Source organism: Poromitra crassiceps (genome assembly GCF_964638095.1).
Source record: "Poromitra crassiceps genome assembly, chromosome: 9".
NCBI classification, from domain to species: Eukaryota; Metazoa; Chordata; class Actinopteri; order Beryciformes; family Melamphaidae; genus Poromitra; species Poromitra crassiceps.
The window spans coordinates 51,053,217-51,074,695 of NC_139630.1; the positions used below are offsets into that span (position 1 = coordinate 51,053,217).

Below are 21,479 nucleotides of genomic sequence, written 5' to 3' on the forward strand. Positions count from 1 at the left end.
CAACGACTACCACAAGGGGAGCAGAGCTCAGGAGTAACCCACAAACTTACTAAAGGGATTCCCTCACTTTACATCCCACTCAGTAGAGTTTGTCTGGATCTACTGCTTTCTTCTTCTTGCCTGTTTTTCGGAAACGATGATGTTCACCGGTTTCAACACGGAGTGCGACTCCTCTTCCCGCTGCAGCACCGCTTCCCCAGCCGGTGACAACCTGGGATACTACCCGTCTCCAGCGGGGTCTTACTCGAGCATGGGGTCTCCCCAGTCTCAGGTATGCAGTCTAAAATAAACTGTTATTCATAATTGTACAATAGCATAAAGTAGCCTACATCAGTTTATGTGTTGTTGCTTGACATGCAATTAGCATGCAAAGACGAGCATGGGAAGATACAGCTGTACAAAGCATCCAGTCAATTAGCCATGTATTAATTCAATCATAGTCAACAGTATAATTATGATCAATATGAATACTGACAAATATAAAACTATGAAGCAGCCTGAGCTGCACTTAGAGTATTGAGCTGCAACATCTTCATTCATTCACTTAGAAACTCCAGGGAGAAAATGTAACGTCATGGCTGACATCACATGGATATTTATAACCCCTGCAGCTTTTTATAGACCTCCCGCTTCATTCATATCATATGTATCGTGCAATGCCCCACCCACCCACCCACCCATACTGAATATAAACCCAATGTGCTGATGATTCTCTTGCTTCATTCCTTCCAGGATTTCACTGACCTGACAGCAACAAGTGCCTCGTTCATCCCCACCGTCACGGCCATCTCCACAAGCCCGGACTTGCAGTGGATGGTGCAGCCTTTGATCTCCTCGGTGGCCCCTTCACACAGAGCGCACCCCTACAGCTCAGGCCGCCTGCCCCCCGCTTACTCCAGAGCAGTCATGAGTTCCACAGCAGCCAAGGCTCACGGCTCTACCAAGAGGGGCAGAGTGCACCAGGTAATTACCATGTTCTTCCAGGTGTTCCATAACAACAAGCCACCGCATTACAATGTTTCCTTGCTGCACGGATAGCCCAAAGAGCTCGGGACTTAATGTCTTCTTGTATTCTGTGCAGGTTTCAAATGAGGAGGAAGAGAAGAGAAAAGTTCGCAGAGAGAGAAACAAGCAGGCAGCAGCAAAATGCCGCAACAGGAGAAGGGAGCTTACCGACACCCTGCAAGCTGTAAGTATTTCACAAACCAACCATATCATGCCTTAAGACATGTTTCTCGCCAGCGCTATTAGCGATGTTGACCCAGCAGCCAAGCTAACGCCATTTCCTCTTTTTCTCTCAGGAAACAGATCAGCTGGAGGATGTGAAGTCCGGCCTGCAGAACGACATCGCCAACCTCGCCAAGGAGAAAGAAAGGCTGGAGTTCATCCTGGCCGCGCACCAGCCCATCTGCAAAATCCCCTCGGAGCTGGACGTCACCTTCTCCGTCGCCTCCGTGTCTCCCGCCCACTCCTACGTGTCGGTGGGGACATCTCCCCCGCCCCAGACCTCCACTTCTGTCTCCACCTCCAACCCTATCTTCTCCAGCGGCTCGATCCTCTCCACCGCCACGGTGTCCAATGTCCTCTCCACCGCCACGGTGTCCCACAGCACGGTGAAGATGACCGACCTGGACGCCTCCGCCCTGGAGGAGTCCCTGGCTCTGCTGGCCAAGACGGAGATAGAGACGGCGCGCTCGGTGCCCGAGGTGGACCTGTCCAGCTCCCTGTATGCCTCTCAAGACTGGGAGCCCCTCTACACCTCGGCCAACGGCGGCGAGTTTGAGCCCCTGTGCACGCCCGTTGTCACCTGCACCCCGTCCGGCACCACCTACACGTCTTCCTTTGTGTTCACCTACCCTGAGGCTGACACCTTCCCCACCTGCGGCGTGGCCCACAGGCAAGGGAGCAGCAGCAACGACCAGTCCTCCGACTCGCTCAGCTCGCCAACCCTGCTGGCTCTTTAAAGACTCTTCCAAAAACAATGATACTCCCTATCAAGTGCATATTATACTCAATGTATGAGGTAGATGTGCAGATCACAGGGCTATGGGATGGACTTGTACTACTACCAGGAAGCAAAATATTTAGGATTTTATTTTGCCTTTATCTATACTTGCCTATTACAACTATGTAGCAAGTCGAAGCATGTTTCAACTAATACCACCTAGTCGTTTTCTTCGAGTTTACAATTAATAAGGAATGTGAGAGTATTGTACTGTTTGTGATATTTAAAACTGATGTGCTTTGTCTAACCATGGTCTGAGTGGTCTATCTTAGAATGAGGTTTTCTGTGAAAACATTTGTGGTTTTTAATTTATGAAATTCAATTTTATTTTTTTACATAGAGAGTAAAGAGGAAACTGTTGAATGTCGTTTGTAAAATGTGTAAATAAAAAATAGCAATATTTAAATTAAGTTATTTGCTTGGTGTATTCTCTACTCTCTCCCCCTTGTGCACGCACGCACGCACGCGCACGCACGCACGCACACACACACACACACACACACACACACACACACACACACACACACACACACACACACACACACTGCTGTTAACAAGTTGCCATTGTGTATAGATCTTTAACACTTAGATGGAATACCAGTTGCAGCGATATTCATTAGGCAATTAAAATAATGTCTAAAATTAGAGTTCACAGGGGATAGTGGTCTTTTTCCTGCACCTCACTGGCTCTATTTATTGTTCCGTCTGTTGCCAAGGTTATGTACGTCAGGGCGCTTACGTCAGTGCGTTCTTTCCATTTTTTTTATCTGCAAGGCAAGCGCGTTGACGTTTCACTTCCGTGCCCAAATATAGATTTCTGCAACAGCTCACTGTTTTCTTCCAGCAGCAGAAGGTATTTTGTCGACGTTGCCCCGGTCAGAGCAGACGCGGGCGCCCTGCTCGGTCATTTCCCACTAAAACACGTGCACCTTACAGCCGAAAGTCTGCTCATTTCTGTTCGAAACCAGATCAACCGAAAAAGTCTCTCCACGACGCGTCTAGGAAGGGAAAACGTGCTTCGAGCGCTTCCCATATCGACGCAAGATGTGATTTTGCAAGACGCTGGCCGCACAGATATGCTGATCTTGAGAGGATTTCGAAAGCTACATTTTAACGACACTGACGTGACGTCGGTTTAATTTGTTCTGTTCTCTCATAGGGGCTGAATTGTGTAACTACCACATTCAAACAAGACGCAAGAAGTAGGATAGGCTAATAATAGGCAACGCGAGCGAAAGCCTTTGGGGGGGAAAATCGCATTTATTGTGTGGTATGATTAATAGGCCCCTATAATTTTTGCAATATTTATTAATTGGCACCCAAGGAACGAACATACTTTGTCTATCCATTACATTATGAATCTGAAAAGATCTTTCTGGATGTAAAATGTGATATTGAATATTTCCAAAATACTTCAGGAGCCATAGGAGCCTACTGATATTTTCACAAATTGGTATACAAGGTGGCCAAACTATTTAGCTATTTTTGTCTTCCATATGTCTCTCTATTTTTACAGTCAATGCCAATGCAGTAGGCTACAGTAGTTTATTTTGGTATGATAACCCTGCTTATCTTGTAGCTTAAAATCACTGTAAATAAACCAGATATAAAATGACAAAACTCTGATTTATGTAGTCCTATTACTATATCATTAAATTAACTTCTAAACAATATTTTTTGGAAACCAATGGTCTTACAAACAGCAAATATGTTTCCAATGTGTGTTTTATCTTTCATACACACTCAAGCATTGGTATAAAGTTAGTTATAAGAGCATAAGCAGATACAACAATGATGAGAAAAGGACAAAAGGTTACAAGCAGTTTCTTCCCCATACAACACTTTTCAAGAGAGGCTGTTATCTCATCAACTCTCCTCTACTGACTCTTCAATCTCTGTTTGCCGCAATGTTGCCTCATTTCCCCTTTTCTATGGTTATTACAACGGACACTGCTCTTCTGAACTCTCACATGCCTCCTCCTTTAAGGAAGGGGCAAAACAGGATCACACCCATTTTCTATCTAACTCTCTAATGCAGTGTTTCCCAAACTATGGGTCAGGACCGGGTCTTTTGTGAGTTTTTTTTAAATAGCTCATCAATAGGACGGTCTAGGTTGAAAGTGCTCAGTTTGCCAAATCAGCATTTGTAATATTCTTTTTACAATTAGCTCATAATGGAATAGCTATATGTGTCACCCCTAGAAACTAAGCCAAGTGATGGTCAAGTGACATAGTCTGTAAATCCAGAACCTGATCACAATCTGTCTCATGTAACTCCTGGTTTATGTGTTTCCATTACGGTAGTTTGCATCATGATGAATGGAGGGGATTTTTTTCACGGGCCACTTGGTAGACTACTGAGTCCCTGAAACATAGAAACTGACTCAACACATGGAATTGTATGGGACGGGTTTGTTTTCAGCGATTCTATTGTTTGAGGTGGGACATTTATAGGAGGTGCACAGAAAGTCTCCATCTCTCCGCCAGTATCAGGTTGAGCTCTACCAATAATCTGGAACGCATACACTCAACATTCAACAACTAATGCCATAGACACGGTCATGATTTGTCTACTTGATAAATATTCAAGTAGTAGGTGAATGTAGATGAATGTGACAACATGGTAATACTATATCACAGTAGACAATGTTGTGTTTTAAAGTAGTTTTGATGAGCAGGCCTGAACCAGTAGAGCAAGTCTTGATGATCATTTTGGCCCTTAAAATGTTCAGCACTGGTAACTTTTTCAATAAAGTTGCTGTCTGAGGATTATGATTACTCAAACCTCACCCACCACACTCCCTTCTATTGGTCAATCTTTGAGACTCATTTGCTCATTTCGTCAGTATCAATACTCCACCTTGTATATATTCATCTGAAGGCAGATTACTTCATGGCTGTACCCAGGAAATGCGTTGTGTGTGTGTGTGTGTGTGTGTGTGTGTGTGTGTGTGTGTGTGTGTGTGTGTGTGTGTGTGTGTGTGTGTGTGTGTGTGTGTGTGTGTGTGTGTGTGTGTGTGTGTGTGCATGAGAGGCGTGCAGCGTGGAAGTCTAGCACACAATAATGCAACTTCCGCATTCTGACCGTTTCAACCCTTCCAGTGCAGACACACCCTTCAGTGCAACATGGCCAAAGTCTCAACATCAGCTGTAACACTGCTCCCTTTACAGATAGGAGGCTATAGGACTATTCTTCCAAAGCACGCCCCGAAACAAATACACATTTTAAGGATTGGCTCGCTCTAAAGGGTTAAAACTGCACCAGTACAGTGCTACATCCTTGCCTCTTGCTTGAAATGCCTGGATTGAACCTCTCTTCCCAACAAACACCTGTGTTCATAATATGACACCAACACCAAACGGTTAAGCCTCTTGTTTCATAAGCACACGGATGGTTTCATAACTGCTGAATTCTGAGTACCCCAGTTCCCCCTTGCACTTAAGCCGAGCCCCCCTTCTCCCCCCAATAAAGCTTCCATGTGCGATCATGCAGCATCTAATAACTGTCTCTATTATGATGACATCCTTGCTGGCCTCAGGGATGCGGGGTGGCAACAGAAATAGCAGGTGCCCGTTGCTTCTTTTAACATCAGCATCAACAGCAGTAAAATTAGACCACTATGACGCCAGCCTGCGTCTGTGCTGCAACCCAGGGGAGGAAGCAGGCAGCGTATGCCTGAGAAGAAGAGTGAGGCGAGGGGAGGAGGACGAGGGACAGCGATGAGGAGGAGGAGTGTGTGAGGTAGAAGAGTGCGGGGTGAGCGAGAGACAGCGAGAGAGAGAGAGAGACAGCGAGAGAGAGAGAGAGAGAGAGAGAGAGAGAGAGAGAGAGAGAGAGAGAGAGAGAGAGAGAGAGAGAGAGGGGGAGAGAGACCCTGGTTGGGTGTAATTTAGAGTGCAGCGATGACGAAACAGCTGAGTTTCGCCTCCGCGCGCGGCGTGCTACGACAACCAGCGCTCAATTTGGATCATCTCCATATTCACACTCACAGAAAGCCATCCCCTGACACCTCTGCAGGCTCTCCAGAGAGGATGCAAATGCTTTAGGGATCCATAAATACTTCAGTGCCTTCCCCACTCTGTGCCCGTGTGTTCTGTCTGACGGCCAAAGTGATACATACAGTTATTCAATAGTGTGAGCAGCACACTTACAGTATAGCAAGCAGGCATTTACTGAAGCAAGTAATAAAGCACATTCAGAGGATTTGTGAAACTCACAATTCACATCGGTTCCTGACATTTCAAAATGCTTTGATACAAATGTTCATACAATTTCTATATGACACTCTATGTATATAATTATATTCCAGTGGTTCTCAATGTGGGGTCTGGCCGGGGACCACCAGGGGGGGGGTTCCAGGGGGTCCCCAAGTAAACCGACAAATTTGTAGACTTCACGATTATTTGACAAGAAGTGAACACAATTAGAGGATGTAGAGGATCTAGACAAAACCATATCTAACAATAAAAATGTTCTCAGATTTGGGTCAGAGAGACAAAATCGCATCAAATGGGGGTCTGTGGCCTTAACGTGGACTAAATTAGGGTCTTGATATGAAAAACATTGAGAACCAGTTATAGACCCTTATCAGCAAGTAAAAAAGGTATAACCAATGCCATTAATGATGGTATTTGGGTGTTCCAATGCCAGGGCCCTCATTAATGTTCTTGGTGACACCTGCTTTACTTCCTGTTGTATCACCTAGAAACGGTTGTTGCTTCATGTTGGGGTTGCCATCTGAAGCAGCACCCAGAGGTGATGCAGGGTTTGTCATCATTACTGAGACAGTGATCTAACAGGCATCCAGATTGCAGTGTCGTTAAAACATGGCACATCTCCAGAAAAGAACGGAAATCCACACCAATCGCAGACATACAGAATGTGATGTTTGCCATCTTACTTTTATTTTGAAAGCCTAACAGCTCTGTCGTGTGTAGGAGTGTGTGACATGCTATTCTTTGGAGGGTATTTGACGCACTAAGCTACAATACAAGAGGGATTTCTCTAACAAATAATTACTGTTCACACGACAGACTCCCCACTCAGCAAAGCATCCTTGTCTCATCTCGTGGGATCAGTAACATTAATGTTTCCCTGGAAACTGGACAGCTCTATATGTAACTGGGTAATCCCTGACCTGCTGACAGAAAAATAATAGCTTTTGGGATTTTCAAAATACCCCAGCCAACAGAGTTGGCCCCACAAAGGAATACATAATATGTCCACTTATTCCCATTTGATAACATTTCAGTGCCAGAAAGATTAATCTGAAAATATTCTTCAATTATAATGTAGGCCTACTGCCAAAAAAAATGGCACAGCTGTGTGATATGATATGACTTTTTTTTATGCGGATTTACCACTCATATACTCGATGGGTTATTTTGCGATTAATATTAAAATATATTTTTTAAAGAGTGAAAGCTAGTTAGGGATAGGTAGGTCGTAGAGAGTCTGGATTCGAGGGGTGAATAGGGAGATGTGGATGGTGGGAGGGGGCGTGGTCTGGAGGGGGGCTAGGGAAAAGGGGCTGTTGGTGGCTGGGGGATATGGGTGGGTCTGGGTTCGAGTTCCGATCCGACTCACAAAATGTGCACATCATAGCAGATATGCGCTCTCCGAGTGCACTTCTAGTTGTCAATTAGCTAATTGTAAACAGTTATAAGGCTACCTCACCAAAATGATGATAAATCAATGTTATAATTACGATGTCTGATCTGAGGATCATTGATCTATTTAAGGACCAATACGTTGCTAGAGAAGCTAAAATGACAGAAGTCTCCCACAAAACATCTCAGAGTAAGGCATTGTCTGCAATGTCTGAAACAGGGCCAGTCTATCCACATGCATCCGGGTACTAACGTAAGAGACCAGACTCCACGCCACAGAACAGCAAACACCTAAACTACCAGGAAACTATGAGGGAATTGACTCCCACTGTTAAGATGCCCCACAAAGGAATACTATTATGTCCACTTATTCCCATTTAATAACATTTCAGTGCCAGAAAGATTCATCTGAAAATATTCTTCAATTATAATGTAGGCCTACTGCCAAAAAGATTGCACAGCTGTGTGCTGTAGCTCTGCGATAGTGGAGAAAGGTGAAACCTATAATCAACCGACCTATGTGTGGTTTGAACCACAACCATCCATTACTTACAAGATCAGCACAACAGGGCCAGTGATTGGACTATTCACATTTACATAAGGGGGTTCACAGAGGGGGTTTATGACTGTCAACATCAGGGCCAGTGATCGGACTAGGGAAAAAGTGAACAGTGAGCACACTCCAAAAAAATATATATCACTTCGGTGCAGGGCACAAACAATATCAAGTCACAGCAGGAAACGCCAGCACACAAAAAAGTATTTTTGAAGGTTTAATACTGTACCTGTAGTCTGGGTAGGGCAGCAGCACAGCACAAACAGTTTCGGCACACAGGCCTGAGGAAGGCCTGAGGAAGGCCTGTGTGCGGAAACTGTTTGTGCTGTGCTGCTGCCCTACCCAGACTACAGGTATTAAACCTTCAAAAATACTTTTTTGTGTGCTGGCGTTTCCTCCAGTGATCAGACTATTCACATTTACTTAAGGGGGTTCACAGAGGGGGTTTATGACCGTCAACATCAGGGCCAGTGATCAGACTATTCACATTTACATAAGGGGGTTCACAGAGGGGGTTTATGACTGTCAACATCAGGGCCAGTGATCGGACTATTCACATTTACATAAGGGGGTTCACAGAGGGGGTTTATGACTGTCAACATCAGGGCCAGTGATCGGACTATTCACTTTTACATAAGGTGGTTCACAGAGGGGGTTTATGACTGTCAACATCAGGGCCAGTGATCGGACTATATTCACATATACATATACATACATGTATAATGTAGGCCTACTGCCAAAAAAAATTGCACAGCTGTGTGCTGTAGCTCTGCGATAGTGGAGAAAGGTGACACCGATAATCAACTGACCTATGTGTGGTTTGAACCACAACCATGCATTACTTACAAGATCAGCACAAGACTTGTATGAGTGAATTTCAGACAGTTATATTTCAGACAGTTATATTTACCCAGATATTATTTAACACGTCCATCTATGTTTAAACTGATTCTGCTACTACAATCAGACAGACAAAAAGTCATGTGTAAATTAGGTGCCTTTTTGAAGAATGTCCTGCCTTTGTTCAAATGACATGCTCTAGCCATGCCGTGTGCCATTGTATATTGTTTTTGTATGTTTTGTTTGTGCTCCATACCATGTGATCATGGTCAATGAGTCACATTAAATAAATAAATGAAATGAAATGAAATGAAAAAGGGTAAGGCTAAAGCATTTCCATCCTACTCAGTACTATTACTTCATTCCAGGCATTGCATTGGAACCTATCCAACCTATTGTGTGCCATGCTGTTTGAATGTACATACTGAATATGTGTTTGTATACAGAGTGATATGTATACAGAACTCGATCTCAATACACCTGTCTTGCTGAAGGAATGTCCTTGAGCAAGACACCAAATTGCTCCCAGAAACCACCAGCCCTCCTGCTCTGTGTTCTGACCTTCATGTGGAGGTGTTCAAGCAAGTGGTTGTAGTAGTAGTACTAGTAGCAGCAGCAGGCAGCAGCTAGGTGTGTTCTTCCAAGTTCCTCCAAGTCAGCGGTGGCGCCACAATGTCCAAGCCGAAGCAGTAGCAGGCTCAGTACTTCCTGTGTGCAGCTGCTGCTAGGCGCTTAGCTAGCTGCCTGGCTGGCTCGCGTTGGTTGAGGGTAGCCATGGCTCGATTCGCCGCACTACTGCTGCTACCGGTTCTCATTGAATCGGTATTTTCAATTTCTTTCTTTTTACCGGTCAATTCAAGAAAGTGTTTACGGGAAGAGATCCACAAAGACGTACTTGTCACGGGGGAGTATGAGATAAGCGAACAAGCAAACACCAAAACTAATCTGAAGGTGAGCAAAGATCTGCAGCTAACGTTCACTAAGCAGCTAGGTTAGCTAGCTGCGCGAATAGCTTACTTTTGGTTAGGCCGTAGAGTCTTCAGTCTCCGCCTGTCACCGCTCGAATCTATGTTGTGGATGAGGGGTCGATTAAAAGTTGAATTCACACTTGCGTTCAAGGTTCACGATAGTTGTAATTACCGGTAGAATGTGGCTAGTATGTAACGCTAACGGGATTGACAGCTGTTATTCTCGGGGTAGCTTGCTACTAGCTAACGTTAGCGGAACCGGGGCCTATTCGTCTTCCTGGTTTTAGTAATTAACGTTAATGATCGTTTTAACTGTTAGTCAAAGATATTTGTCTTTTGACTTAAACTTGGGTTACTTTAATATTGATCAGGGCCCATTTCTTCGCTAATACTGTGTATTTTATAGCACAATTGTGTGTTCTTGCACCTAACGCTAATCTCGTTTGCTGCTCACTCGGGATGTTACACGTCAGTCTTATCGTCCATTCAGATGGCAGCTACAAGCTAGCACCTTTAGCACACACACGTAACGCTATTTAATTACATGCTAATACACGCTTGGTTTGTGATTGTGATGTTAAAGGTACATACGGTATGCATTGTACCTTTAACATCACAATTTAGTGACCAAGTACACCTTCATAAAAGAGATGTAGCGCACCTGCCGGGCTATTTAGCATGGGTCTAACAGCTGTCACACAATGATGGTTTGCAGACCAATCTTTGACATTAACGTGTACTGTTTGGCTTGCATTTATCATGTAGTCGGTGTTGATATGTTTTTATATTTTTGCACTTTGTAGATCACAGATTCCTCTAGCCACACGCTTTACTCAAAGGAAGATGCAACAAAGGGGAAGTTTGCATTCACCACAGAGGACTATGACATGTTTGAGGTGTGCTTTGAGAGCAAGTCACCCATGGGTAAGTGTGTTTATTCCAAACCAGCTAGCCCTTTTAGCACGTACAGACTACAAGATCCTCCTGAGTCGTCAGTCTCTGTTCCACACAATACAACGTTCTGTCTTGTAATGGTGCCGCGTCTATGTGCCGACTGGCCGCAGTGCCGACAGGCCGCAATGTCGATAGCCCACAAGCAGAACCAGCTGAGCGAGGCGGTGTGCAGCGTGTCGGTGGACCGGCTGGAGCTAAGCTCTCCCAGCCCCCACGCCTAAACCTAACCTCCTCCCACGCCTAAACCTAACCTCCCCCAGACCGTCACCCTAAACCTAACCTCTCCCACGCCCCACGCCTAAACCGAACCTCCCCCAGACCTAACCCTAAACCTAACCTCTCCCACCCCCCACGCCTAAACCTAATGTCGGCATTGCGGGTGGTCGGCATAGCGGGTGGACACCCTTGTAATCAGGAGTCTTTGAGTCGTTTTGGTTTTCACACTGTATGACTGAGCTGCGACAGGGGACACATTACAAGATATTTCACCAGTAGAATCCCACAAGTCCGCAAACGCTGCAGCACCGTGCCCCAGGGAGAGGGAGCAGAGAGGGCCAGTGAGGTGGAGCAAGCACTGTCTCTCCACTCAGACTGGAGCCCCGCTCAGCTCTGCCTGTCTCTCCCTCCCAAACACAGACACACACGTTTCAAACAGCTCCCTTGACTTTTGAGTGATGCAAAAAGCGCAGGAAAATCTAACCTGTTCTGAAAAGTTTGATGCACGAAAGTTTCGGAGTCAGTGTGTAAACATGAGTGACACAACATGAGGTCGTATTTATTCTTAAACGTGAAATAATTTTGGACAAAAAATACGGACTTGGTGTGCAAAAGCCTTTAGACTAAGAGTAAACAATTTTATACTTGCCATGTAAATGAATGTGTTTGCAACATTGTGAATAGGCTGGGTTTGCAGTCTACATATTTTGTGAATTTACTATTCTTGTTTAATTAATGTTATCCTAAATTATTGTATTATTATTGTCGACCAGGAACTGGGAGGGTTCCTGACCAGCTGGTCAATCTGGACATGAAGCACGGTGTGGAGGCCAAAAACTATGAAGAGGTGAGTAAAAACCTTAGCCCTCGTTCACACCATACGCCAAAGCCACGCTGAAGCCGCACAGTTTCATTTTGGCATCCTTGTGAACAGGCGAGACCGTTCACACCAGCCGCACGCCACGCTGAAGCCACAGTTCAGGATTCTGTTCTATTTTCCAAGCATGCAGAGCGCTGAACCCGAGCTGACAGGCATGAAGTCAATGCAAGTTGTTTGCGGGGGCAAGGCGTGCCGAGCGAGGCACTGAGGGAAAGAGAGTGCTTCTTGTGTGACCGGTTTAGCGTGACACTCCGCTTCAGCGTGGCTTTGGCATATGGTGTGAACAAAGGCTTAAAGAAATCTTAATGATTGGAAACACCAGTTGATTTGGAGCCTGTTGCCTGCTTCTGTAGAATGAAGTTGAACAATTGAGAAGTGTCTGCCTGCAGCTCGTATGAGTGACAATACAGACAACTAGACTTCCCTCTGGCGCTTTACCCTGGACATTCATTCACTATTAAAGTCCCCTCCAGTCAGTTTTTCTAATTGTTTGGTGTTCTACTTCAAACACTCTTAACGTTCTATGGGTTATATATATATATATATTAGGGGTGCTCCGATCCGGTTAAGTCACGATCCATTCCGATTCCTGGGGTCACGATCCGATTCCAGAATCGATTCTCGATTCCAACGATTCTCGATTCCAGAATCTAGAATCGATTCTCAATTATGTAGTTTTATATTGCAATAACACACAAAGGTAAATCTAAGACAAAAAATGACAAATGTATTAATGCTGAACTTCAAATTCAACTTCTGAAGTATTACAGTCGGGGCCTAATTTCATTTTGCAAACTAGGGGTGAATTTCCCCCTTATGTTCTTCAGATAAAATGGATTTATAGGCTGGGGGGATCTGTAGACTTTGAGAAGGATTTATAGATTTTGGGGGGAATACATTAACCAGAGTTCTTAAAGGTCCCAATTCGTGCAGCTGTAACCTCTTAAAAACGTGTGTCTCTGGTCCATAAAACATGATTCTGGATTAATCTGTCGAAAATATAGCAAACCCGTTTGTTGTGACGGAGTTCTCACTTCCTCATCTGGTCGCTTCCCAAGAACGGCCTGTTTCTATAATATATTCAGAACTAACAGTTCCCATTGGCCGCTGAGGGAGAGCCCGCCCCAGGCTCCCAGCGGCCAATCAGATTAGCGTCTGTGGACCAGCACGCTAGGTTGCGAGTTATCGTTAACTAAACGGTACTACGCTAAAGAGGACATCTCAAAATGCCTAGACTTACCGAATGCACCTCTGCAGTTGCTGGATCACGTACAGTTGGCGTCGCTCCAGCTAGAAGTGTTAATTTTGTGGCTATAGACTAAATGGTGCAGGTAGCTTGTGTGAGAGAGACCCGCGCAGTATGCAGGAGGAAGCTAGTGACGTCCCGATTCCCCCAGATTCCCCTCTGGGCAAACGAAGCGTTTGGGGGTGTGGCTTGGAGGAGACTGCAGAGGGACGCTGGATAGGGACAAATCCAACTGTGGCAGTTCTGAGCGTGTGACCACTCATTACAGGGAGGGCTGACAGCAGTATATATGCATTTAAACAGCTAAAACAGTAAAAACAGCTTTTGCACGGAATGGGACCTTTAAGTGCAAGAGGTGGTGGCACCGTGGCAGTACAGTACACAAATGACATGAACATTTGGACACTTATTCAGCCGGTATCTTGCATGTTGCCTTCAGGTGCACTGTAAAAAAAAAAAAAATACCAAGAAGAATCGATTCTTGGGAGTTTGGAATTGATCCAGGAATCGTGGCATTAACACGTTCACTGCCATTGACGAGATATCTCGTCTTAAAAAATCCAACGGTTGACTGCCAATGACGAGATATCTCGTCTTAAAAAAAAAAAAAAAAAATTTGACGGTGGGACGTGGATCAACGCCCCCCACGTCTCCTATAAAAATATTGGAGCCACCGAACGTGTACAACCCATTCCACCGACCCACTAAGTGGCGACAGTGCTCGCCAGACTAGAAAAAGCCGAGCCAAAACTGCAGGGGAACGCGCGAGGAAACCATTCTCTCATACTGTAAAATGGATTGGCGAAAACGCTTTCGCGCATTATCGCGCTGGGAGCTGGCGGTGGGGGGATTGCAAATTTGCATAATAGATTATGCGTGCAACACACTTTGAAACACCCGCAGAAAGCCCACAATCGCACGCAGCTTCATTGCAGCTGAGCTCACAACCGAAACGACTCATGCAGACTCGCCCAAAGAGCAGCCGCCAGCAGCCAGGCAGCACAGACAGGCAGAGCCTCGCTTGTGACAAACGCTGCAAAGCCACCAGACACACCCACGGAGGGAGGAGTTTGAAGGAGAGGGGGGTTTCCTGCTGCTATGGAGGAAATTACTGTTCAAAACTATTGTTTAGATGTCTGACGTCTTACGCCAAAAATAAATGGTTAAAGTGACTGTTCTATCGAATTTCACAAAAAGCCATTTATCTCAGAATAAATTTTCAGACGCTGAAACCATGCTGTATTCTACTGCTAATGCCTACATAACTACTAACTCTACAAACTAACTCTTTTAGACAGAGAAAGCACACATTCTATTAGTTCTTTTGAGATCATTTGTGTTCACAAAATCTTAGCAGAAAAGAATCCTCGGCTCTTGAAAGATGAGCCAGAATCCTCAAAAAAAAAACTTGGCAGAACCTACCTACAGTATTGAAAAAACGGCTGGCAGTGAATGTGTTAAGAATCGCGATCCTTTCAGAATCGATTTTTTTGGAGCACCCCTAATATATATATATATATATACGGTATATATATATATATATATACCGTAAATTCCGGACTATAAGCCGCGGCTTTTTTCCCGTTTTTTGGCCTTTTTTGCCCCCTGCGGCTTATATAACGGTGCGTCTTATCTATGGATTTTTTCCAAAAAAAAAAAAAAATCTCTCTTTTTTAGCACTCTTTCTAACTATAAATCCACTTCTGTTTTAATTTCCTCTCTTGCCCTCTTTTAACAACATAACATAACATAACACAACACAGGTAAGCAGAAAGAAAAAGACGAAGCAATCACGCCATGAATGAGGAAATGACTCACCTGCTGGAGGCTGGAGATACACCGCTTGGGCTAAACTTTTACTCCGTGAAACACTATCGATTAAGTCCGACATCGCTCAGAGGTTTTGAGCAGCTTGAAAACAAGTTTGAAAACGTGCAGAAGTCCATCCACTCACTCACTAAAGAAACTAAGGCAACCGTGAACAGAGTTTATAATGCGGAAAAGCGCATCCGCGCACTGGAGGACAAAAACAACACAGTGAGTCCGAAAATGGATAAAATGCAAAATCGAAACCCTGCACACGCAGGTTGATGACTTAATCAGCAGGAGTAAAAGAAATAACATTCGCCTGATCAATGTAAAAGAGGGAGCTGAGATTGGTGACATGGACGCTTTCGTGGCAAAATCCTGTGTTACATCCTGGACCTGAAGGAAGGCGAGAAACCACCAGAGGTGGACAGGGCACACCGGGCGCCCCGGCCTGCCACCGAGGGCCATCTTCATCTGCCTACTCCGCTGGCCCGACCGTCAACTCATCCTCCAGGCTGCGGGGAAGAAGCCCCTCACCTGGGAGGGTACGCGCTTTTTCGTCCGGCAGGACCTCTCCGCGTTGGTGCAACAGAAACGCGCAACATACAACAGCATCATCGAGTCAATGGATATCGCTTTGGCGTACTGTACCCAGCGAGACTCGTCATAACCATTGATGGACAGCGGCGGAACAAGAGCTCAAAGTGAAACTGCCGAATATCTTTTGAGTTGGACTGGTCAATAGTACTGTGAGTAACTAAAATAAAAAAATAAAAAACGGAATTCTCTCTTCTTTAGCACTCTTTCTAACTATAAATCCACTTCTGTTTTAATTTCCTCTCTTGCCCTCTTTTCACCACACCGCGGACACTGTGTGCACTGTAAAAAAAACAAAAAATACCACAATGTGTGATTTTGTCTGGGGATTAGTGACCTGACTTTTGTTTTGTTGAAATGTTAATAAATGGGAGCTTCCCCAAACAGCCATCTCTTTCCCGACAATCCCCTCTGTGCACGAAGCCTTACATATGGTAATTAAACATCAAAACACCCGCGGCTTATAGACCGGTGCGGCTTATAGAAGAAAAAAATAGTCACCTTTGAAGGTGCGGCTTATAGACCGGTGCGTCTTATAGTCCGGAATTTACGGTATATATATATATATATAATATGCAGCATTTGTGTGTATATCCCTCATTTGTGTGTGTATGCCTTTAAGACCTTAAAGGCATACACACACAAATGCTGCATCAGGTATCAGTGGGTTAAGGTGCTTTGATTTAAGAAAAAATTATCAGGACTTCAGTGCTCGGATTTATAGAGGCCCTTAAATGTGCTTGGATTGAGCCTACCGGAATCTCTGTTTGGGCCTCAGGCACTCCGTATATTCAAAATTCACCTATGATACCATTTTTATACATCATTATCAGTAGTGCTGGGCCAAGCTTGATACACTTTCTTCCCATCTACAGTATCACTCTCTGTGTAGGCTACAAGTATAGAGCGTTTTGTCGCTGAGCTGTCATTGGCTGTCGTGTCGTAGGCGTTCTTAGCTGAAATATGCGGCTGGTCGCCTAGGTAACCTGCAGTGGCTACATTTTTGTTTTAATAATTTTTCCTCCCCTCCGGCTTTATTGCTTGAATAGTCCTTGAAAAGTATCATTACAAAACAGTGGCAACCCTGAAGTATAAAGCATAGTGTGTGAACAACAGCACGGTTTGTCTTGGACTCTGAAAATATGCTGTTAGTCCTGATACAGTAGATGTGAAAGTACACCCGTAGATAGGATTAACAGTCGTTCCAAGTAGAGGTGTACTGTAAACTCTAGTCTCTAGATTGTCTGATGCTTGGATTTATTTTCATTTGATGTCATTGTTTGATACTTGATTATGTCACAAGGTTCGACTTCCTGAATTAACTCTTTTGAACGAAAAGCCAGCCACTGATTTTTATCAGTAACTCCATTACTCAATTCAGATTCGTACAACCCTCGGGCTGATAAAACCCTTTCCTTTCATCATCAAAACTAAAAAATCCATGGCCAATCAAGCTAAAAAAATTTTTTTTGCTATTTCCTGAAAAGTTGACAATATAAGCATATTAAAGCATACACAGACACAGAATTATTAATCGTTTTGTTGTTGAGATGGTGCTAGTACTACTACTACTACCAGAAAAGGCATATTCTGAAGGTTAAAAAAATAATTTCCGGCCTTGCAGAAACTTTTAAACTTATTTATTAATATTATCTAATAGTTATTGGGTGTGCATTATTATGTCGGTAATCAGTATTCGTCCAACTATCCCAATAGAAGCATCTCTATCTAAAATAGATTGTGATGACAGCAAATAAGCCAAATGGACGAATAAATCCACATATTCTTGCAGATGCTTGTATTGCTTTATTGACAGCTTGTCAACCTCAAAGCTGCAGATCAGTTTTAGGACTGTTCTTCTCTGAACTAGAATAGTTTTGTGTTTGGTTGTGTGGCTGCTTCAGTCTCCTTCTCTGAACTAGAATAGTTTTGTGTTTGTTGTGTGGCTGCTTCAGTCTCCCTGAGGGAAGGCCATACTAAGTACAGAAGTGAGAAAGGAAGCCCTGCGAGTGTGAGCTGAGGATCACCCTCTTCCCACGCATACGCGCGCACGCTCCCACTGCAGTGCACGAACATGGCGATCCATTTTACTGCGTGTGCGTGGGCTGGTGGGAGCGCTCAGAAAGTAGCAGTGGGGCATGCCTGCATCTGTGGGCGGGTGGAGTTGATTAAGTACACTCGTATAGGCATACGTCTGTTTGCGAACGACGTTTGCGAACCTACTGTCGTAAACGCACTCCAGTGGCAAGGTGAGATTTGTTAAATGTGCTGCCAAGTTTCCCCTCCCTGCCTAATGCCTATTGCACAATGTTTGAACAGTGTTAGAAGGACTTGGCAGAGACGAGCAGCAGCAATAACTAGTGCGTCGTCATTCTCTGCTTCTTTGACCTGGTTGGCATGTGGTCGCTCATGAGGAACGCAGTGTATCGCACGCTGCATTCCAGGCACACATTCTAGCTATTTAGTTATGTGCTTTCCCACTAAGAAACAAATACGGATGTAACATCTGCTGCAGGTCTGGTGCTGCTGCACAGTTAAAGGGTGACACTTGCTGGACAAAGTGTATAACAACACCCTAAGGTTCAAAATGTTTTTTATTTTATTTTTATCAATCACTATTCTCTCAATATTTCCATCTTTTCTAGCTGCATTAAACAATTATCAAGATGAAGCCAATGACTACCCAGCCATCACATGTTTTTTTTTAACACATTCACTGCCAGCCGTTTTTCAATACTGTAGTTAGCTTCTGCCAAGGTTTTTTTTTGAGGATTCTGGCTCATCTTTCAAGAGCCGAGGATTCGTTTCTGTTAGGATTTTGTGAACACACAATATCTCAAAAGAACTAATAGAATGTGTGCTTTCTCTGTCTAAAAGAGTTAGTTTGTAGAGTTAGTAGTTATGTAAGCATTAGCAGTTGAATACAGCATGGGATAGAACAGTCACTTTAACCATTCATTTTTGGCATCAGTAAGACGTCAGACATCTAAACAATAGTTTTGAACAGTAATTTCCTCCATAACAGCAGGAAACACCCCTCTCCTTCAAACTCCTCCCTCCGTGTGTGTCTTCTTGGCTGCAGCGGGCGTGTCACAAGCTCGTTTCTGTTGCTGCTGTAACCTCGCGTCACCAGGCTCACTGCTTTGCTGCTGCTGTGCCTGTCTGCTGGCGGCCGCTGTGCAAGTCTGGATGGGCTCGCTCGTTTCTTGTGGTTTCGGTTGAGAGCTTTGATGAAGCTTTTGCGATTCTGGTCTTATTTATGCTGTGTGTTTCAAAGTGTGTTCCACCCGTAATCTATTATGCAAATTTGCAATCCCGCACCGCCAGCAATCAGCGCGAAAACGAAAGCGTTTTTTCGCCAATCCATTTTCATGAGAATGGCTTCCTCACACTGCTTTTTGCTTGCCTTCCTCTAGTCTGGAGAGGACTGTCGCCACTTAGTGGGTCGGTGGAATGGGTTGTACACGTTCGGTGGCTTCAATATATATATAAGAGATGTAAAAGGGTTAGATGCACATCCCACGGTCAAAAAAAAGAAGTCATTTTTGACGTAAAAACACGTCATTGGCAGTCAACCGTTGGATTTTGTTTGACGTAAAAACACGTCATTGGCAGTGAACGTGTTAAATAGTGTCTATTATGTCCTGTCAGATTGCCAAGGTGGAGAAGCTGAAGCCTCTTGAGGTTGAGCTGAGGCGACTGGAGGACCTATCGGAGTCCATCGTCAATGACTTTGCTTACATGAAGAAGAGAGAGGAGGAGATGCGGGACACCAATGGTAAGAAAATGGTGGAATTTGATTAACCATAATCAAATGAAGAAACTGCACATACATGTCCTCGAATGGACAACAGCTTGATCCCTAATCTGTTATTCTGTTTTTGAAGAAACACACTTTGTTACTCTTGGCTGCTAGGAAGTTTGGAAGTGGACGAACCAAAGGTATTGCTGTCTCCGTGACCGATAAAATGACAAACCTCTCCCGTTCTACCCCCCCCCCCCCCCCCCCCCCCCCCCCCCGCAGAGTCCACCAACACGCGTGTGCTGTACTTCAGCATCTTCTCCATGTGTTGTCTCATTGGCCTGGCTACCTGGCAGGTCTTCTACCTCCGGCGCTTCTTCAAGGCAAAGAAGCTGATCGAGTAGGGCGGCCCCCAGCCCCTTACCTCAGGGGAAGCTGCCTGCCCAGTCAGCCAACACATCCCAACATCCACCCTCCTTGGACTAGCTTCAGCAAACAACCGCAAGCAGGGTTGAAGGGGGCTCAAGCTCTAGTTTTCCGGGCTGCGAGAGAAGGAGTACCAAGGTTGTCGTCTGAAACATGATACACCTGCTTATTTAGTGGGTTGAAACATGAAAAGCGATGTAGGGAGAAATGCACTGAGACCTGGCAGGCATATCTCAAGTGAGATATGTCCATTTCCGTGGTACTTCACGTTTCTGTCTGCACCGTTTGAATGTTGCAGCGTACTGAATAAGAACTTGCTTCATTCAATTGAACAGTTATGTTTGGTTTTGAGCTCAGTTTGAATGGACGTGCCATGAGAGAATGTCTTTTGCCCTTCTGTTGACGTACAAATTATTTGCCATGCCAAGCAAACTAGATCCTTGGTGCCCTTTTATCAAGTGAAGGCTTATTTGAATCGTAAGGTGGATTGTTGTTACTTTGAAGAGAAAATTGGCAACCACTGAACTTCTGTATTATGTCACCTGATTTGCATACATGTTTGCTAGCTCAATTTGACCGTGTATTTAGTTTGTTTTCATATTGTAAATGCTACTTAGTTGCTTCTACAGGTGTTTGTGTGGGGGGGGGGGGGGTTTGCAAGTTATCAGGGAGAGAAATATCCTCTTAAATTATAAATTAGGTCACTTCTATCAACTCTTGCACATTCTAATTTTGTTTAAAAAAAATTTTTTTTTTAGATCAAGTTACCGTCTCAAATACCCTTGCATCACCAATCGAACTGGCCAGAAACCAAAAACCGTGTTTAAACCTATGGAAAGAATTGACGGTATCATATGTGTGGCTATGAGTTATTTCCATGTGAGCCGTTTTCTATGATGCAGTTCATGCTCAAGTAAATATCATCCTGCCAGTCTCCCTCCCTTGCCAGATTGCAGTGGATGGAGGTTTTGAAGGGAGATGTAAAGTATCCCAACTTTTTCTATGAAGTGTTCCATCAAGTCATGCGCCTCTTTTCTGTATACACTGGCAGGTGATGTTTTCTTACTGGTCATCGGTTCCCAATTACAATACGTACAGATCCATCCAGTGTGCTTCTTGTTTCTATTTTCTTTCTTTTGTTGAAATTTTAATTATAAGGCTTGGGTTACAGGTGGTTGCAGGTATTCCAGCTTGTTTTTGACCGGTCATGGGTACATTTTTAACAGTGAACATGCGCGTTGTGCGCAATCAATGATTTTTATGTTGGTTGATACATTTTGTAAAGGTTTGTGTTGGGCTTTTATTCAATAAAATATTGGATGGATTTACATTTGTGATGGTGTAAGAAACGTATACCCCGGGACTGCTAATGCTAATGTATGCACATGAGTGCATGGCTCTGAAAGACAGACACTAGCATTTGGAGAGCAGTAACACTGGTGAAATGGACACAAACAGTATTCCAGAGTAAAGCACGGAGAATATGTTGATGTACAAGTTAATTAAAGGACATGTATAGTTTTGCTTCTTAATGAGGCATCCATGATTGCCAAAGATTATTTATCTGCAGATGTCCAAATCTTGACAGATGATGTAGTACCAGTCCTCTCAGCTGTGATTGGCTGAGTCT

The 21,479-nt window shown here is 44.3% G+C and overlaps 2 protein-coding genes across 2 annotated transcripts; both read left to right on the plus strand.

Annotated features, from left to right (window-relative positions):
• Positions 1-2,401, plus strand: fosab (v-fos FBJ murine osteosarcoma viral oncogene homolog Ab). The gene is made up of 4 exons (XM_083642545.1): positions 1-271; positions 733-963; positions 1,082-1,189; positions 1,302-2,401. The coding sequence occupies exons 1-4, from the start codon at positions 137-139 to the stop codon at positions 1,962-1,964; spliced, it is 1,137 nt and encodes a 378-aa protein (XP_083498671.1). The 5' UTR covers positions 1-136; the 3' UTR covers positions 1,965-2,401.
• Positions 2,402-9,734: 7,333 nt separating this feature from the next.
• tmed10 (transmembrane p24 trafficking protein 10) lies at positions 9,735-21,179 on the plus strand. Its single transcript, XM_083642827.1, has 5 exons — positions 9,735-9,962; positions 10,783-10,903; positions 11,923-11,996; positions 19,333-19,459; positions 19,706-21,179. Exons 1-5 carry the CDS (start codon positions 9,786-9,788, stop codon positions 19,825-19,827), a joined length of 621 nt encoding a protein of 206 aa, XP_083498953.1. The 5' UTR covers positions 9,735-9,785; the 3' UTR covers positions 19,828-21,179.
• The last annotated feature ends 300 nt before the right edge of the window (positions 21,180-21,479 follow it).

What these genes read in the sequence shown, in the direction of transcription:
- tmed10 (XM_083642827.1), top strand. Translation starts at nt 9,786, where the DNA reads ATGGCTCGATTCGCCGCACTACTGCTGCTACCGGTTCTCATTGAATCG. An exon ending in ACACCAAAACTAATCTGAAG is followed by an intron (nt 9,963 to 10,782) that starts GTGAGCAAAGAT and finishes TGCACTTTGTAG; the next exon opens with ATCACAGATTCCTCTAGCCA. An exon ending in TGAGAGCAAGTCACCCATGG is followed by an intron (nt 10,904 to 11,922) that starts GTAAGTGTGTTT and finishes ATTGTCGACCAG; the next exon opens with GAACTGGGAGGGTTCCTGAC.
- fosab (XM_083642545.1), top strand. Translation starts at nt 137, where the DNA reads ATGATGTTCACCGGTTTCAACACGGAGTGCGACTCCTCTTCCCGCTGC. An exon ending in TGGGGTCTCCCCAGTCTCAG is followed by an intron (nt 272 to 732) that starts GTATGCAGTCTA and finishes CATTCCTTCCAG; the next exon opens with GATTTCACTGACCTGACAGC. An exon ending in AGAGGGGCAGAGTGCACCAG is followed by an intron (nt 964 to 1,081) that starts GTAATTACCATG and finishes TATTCTGTGCAG; the next exon opens with GTTTCAAATGAGGAGGAAGA.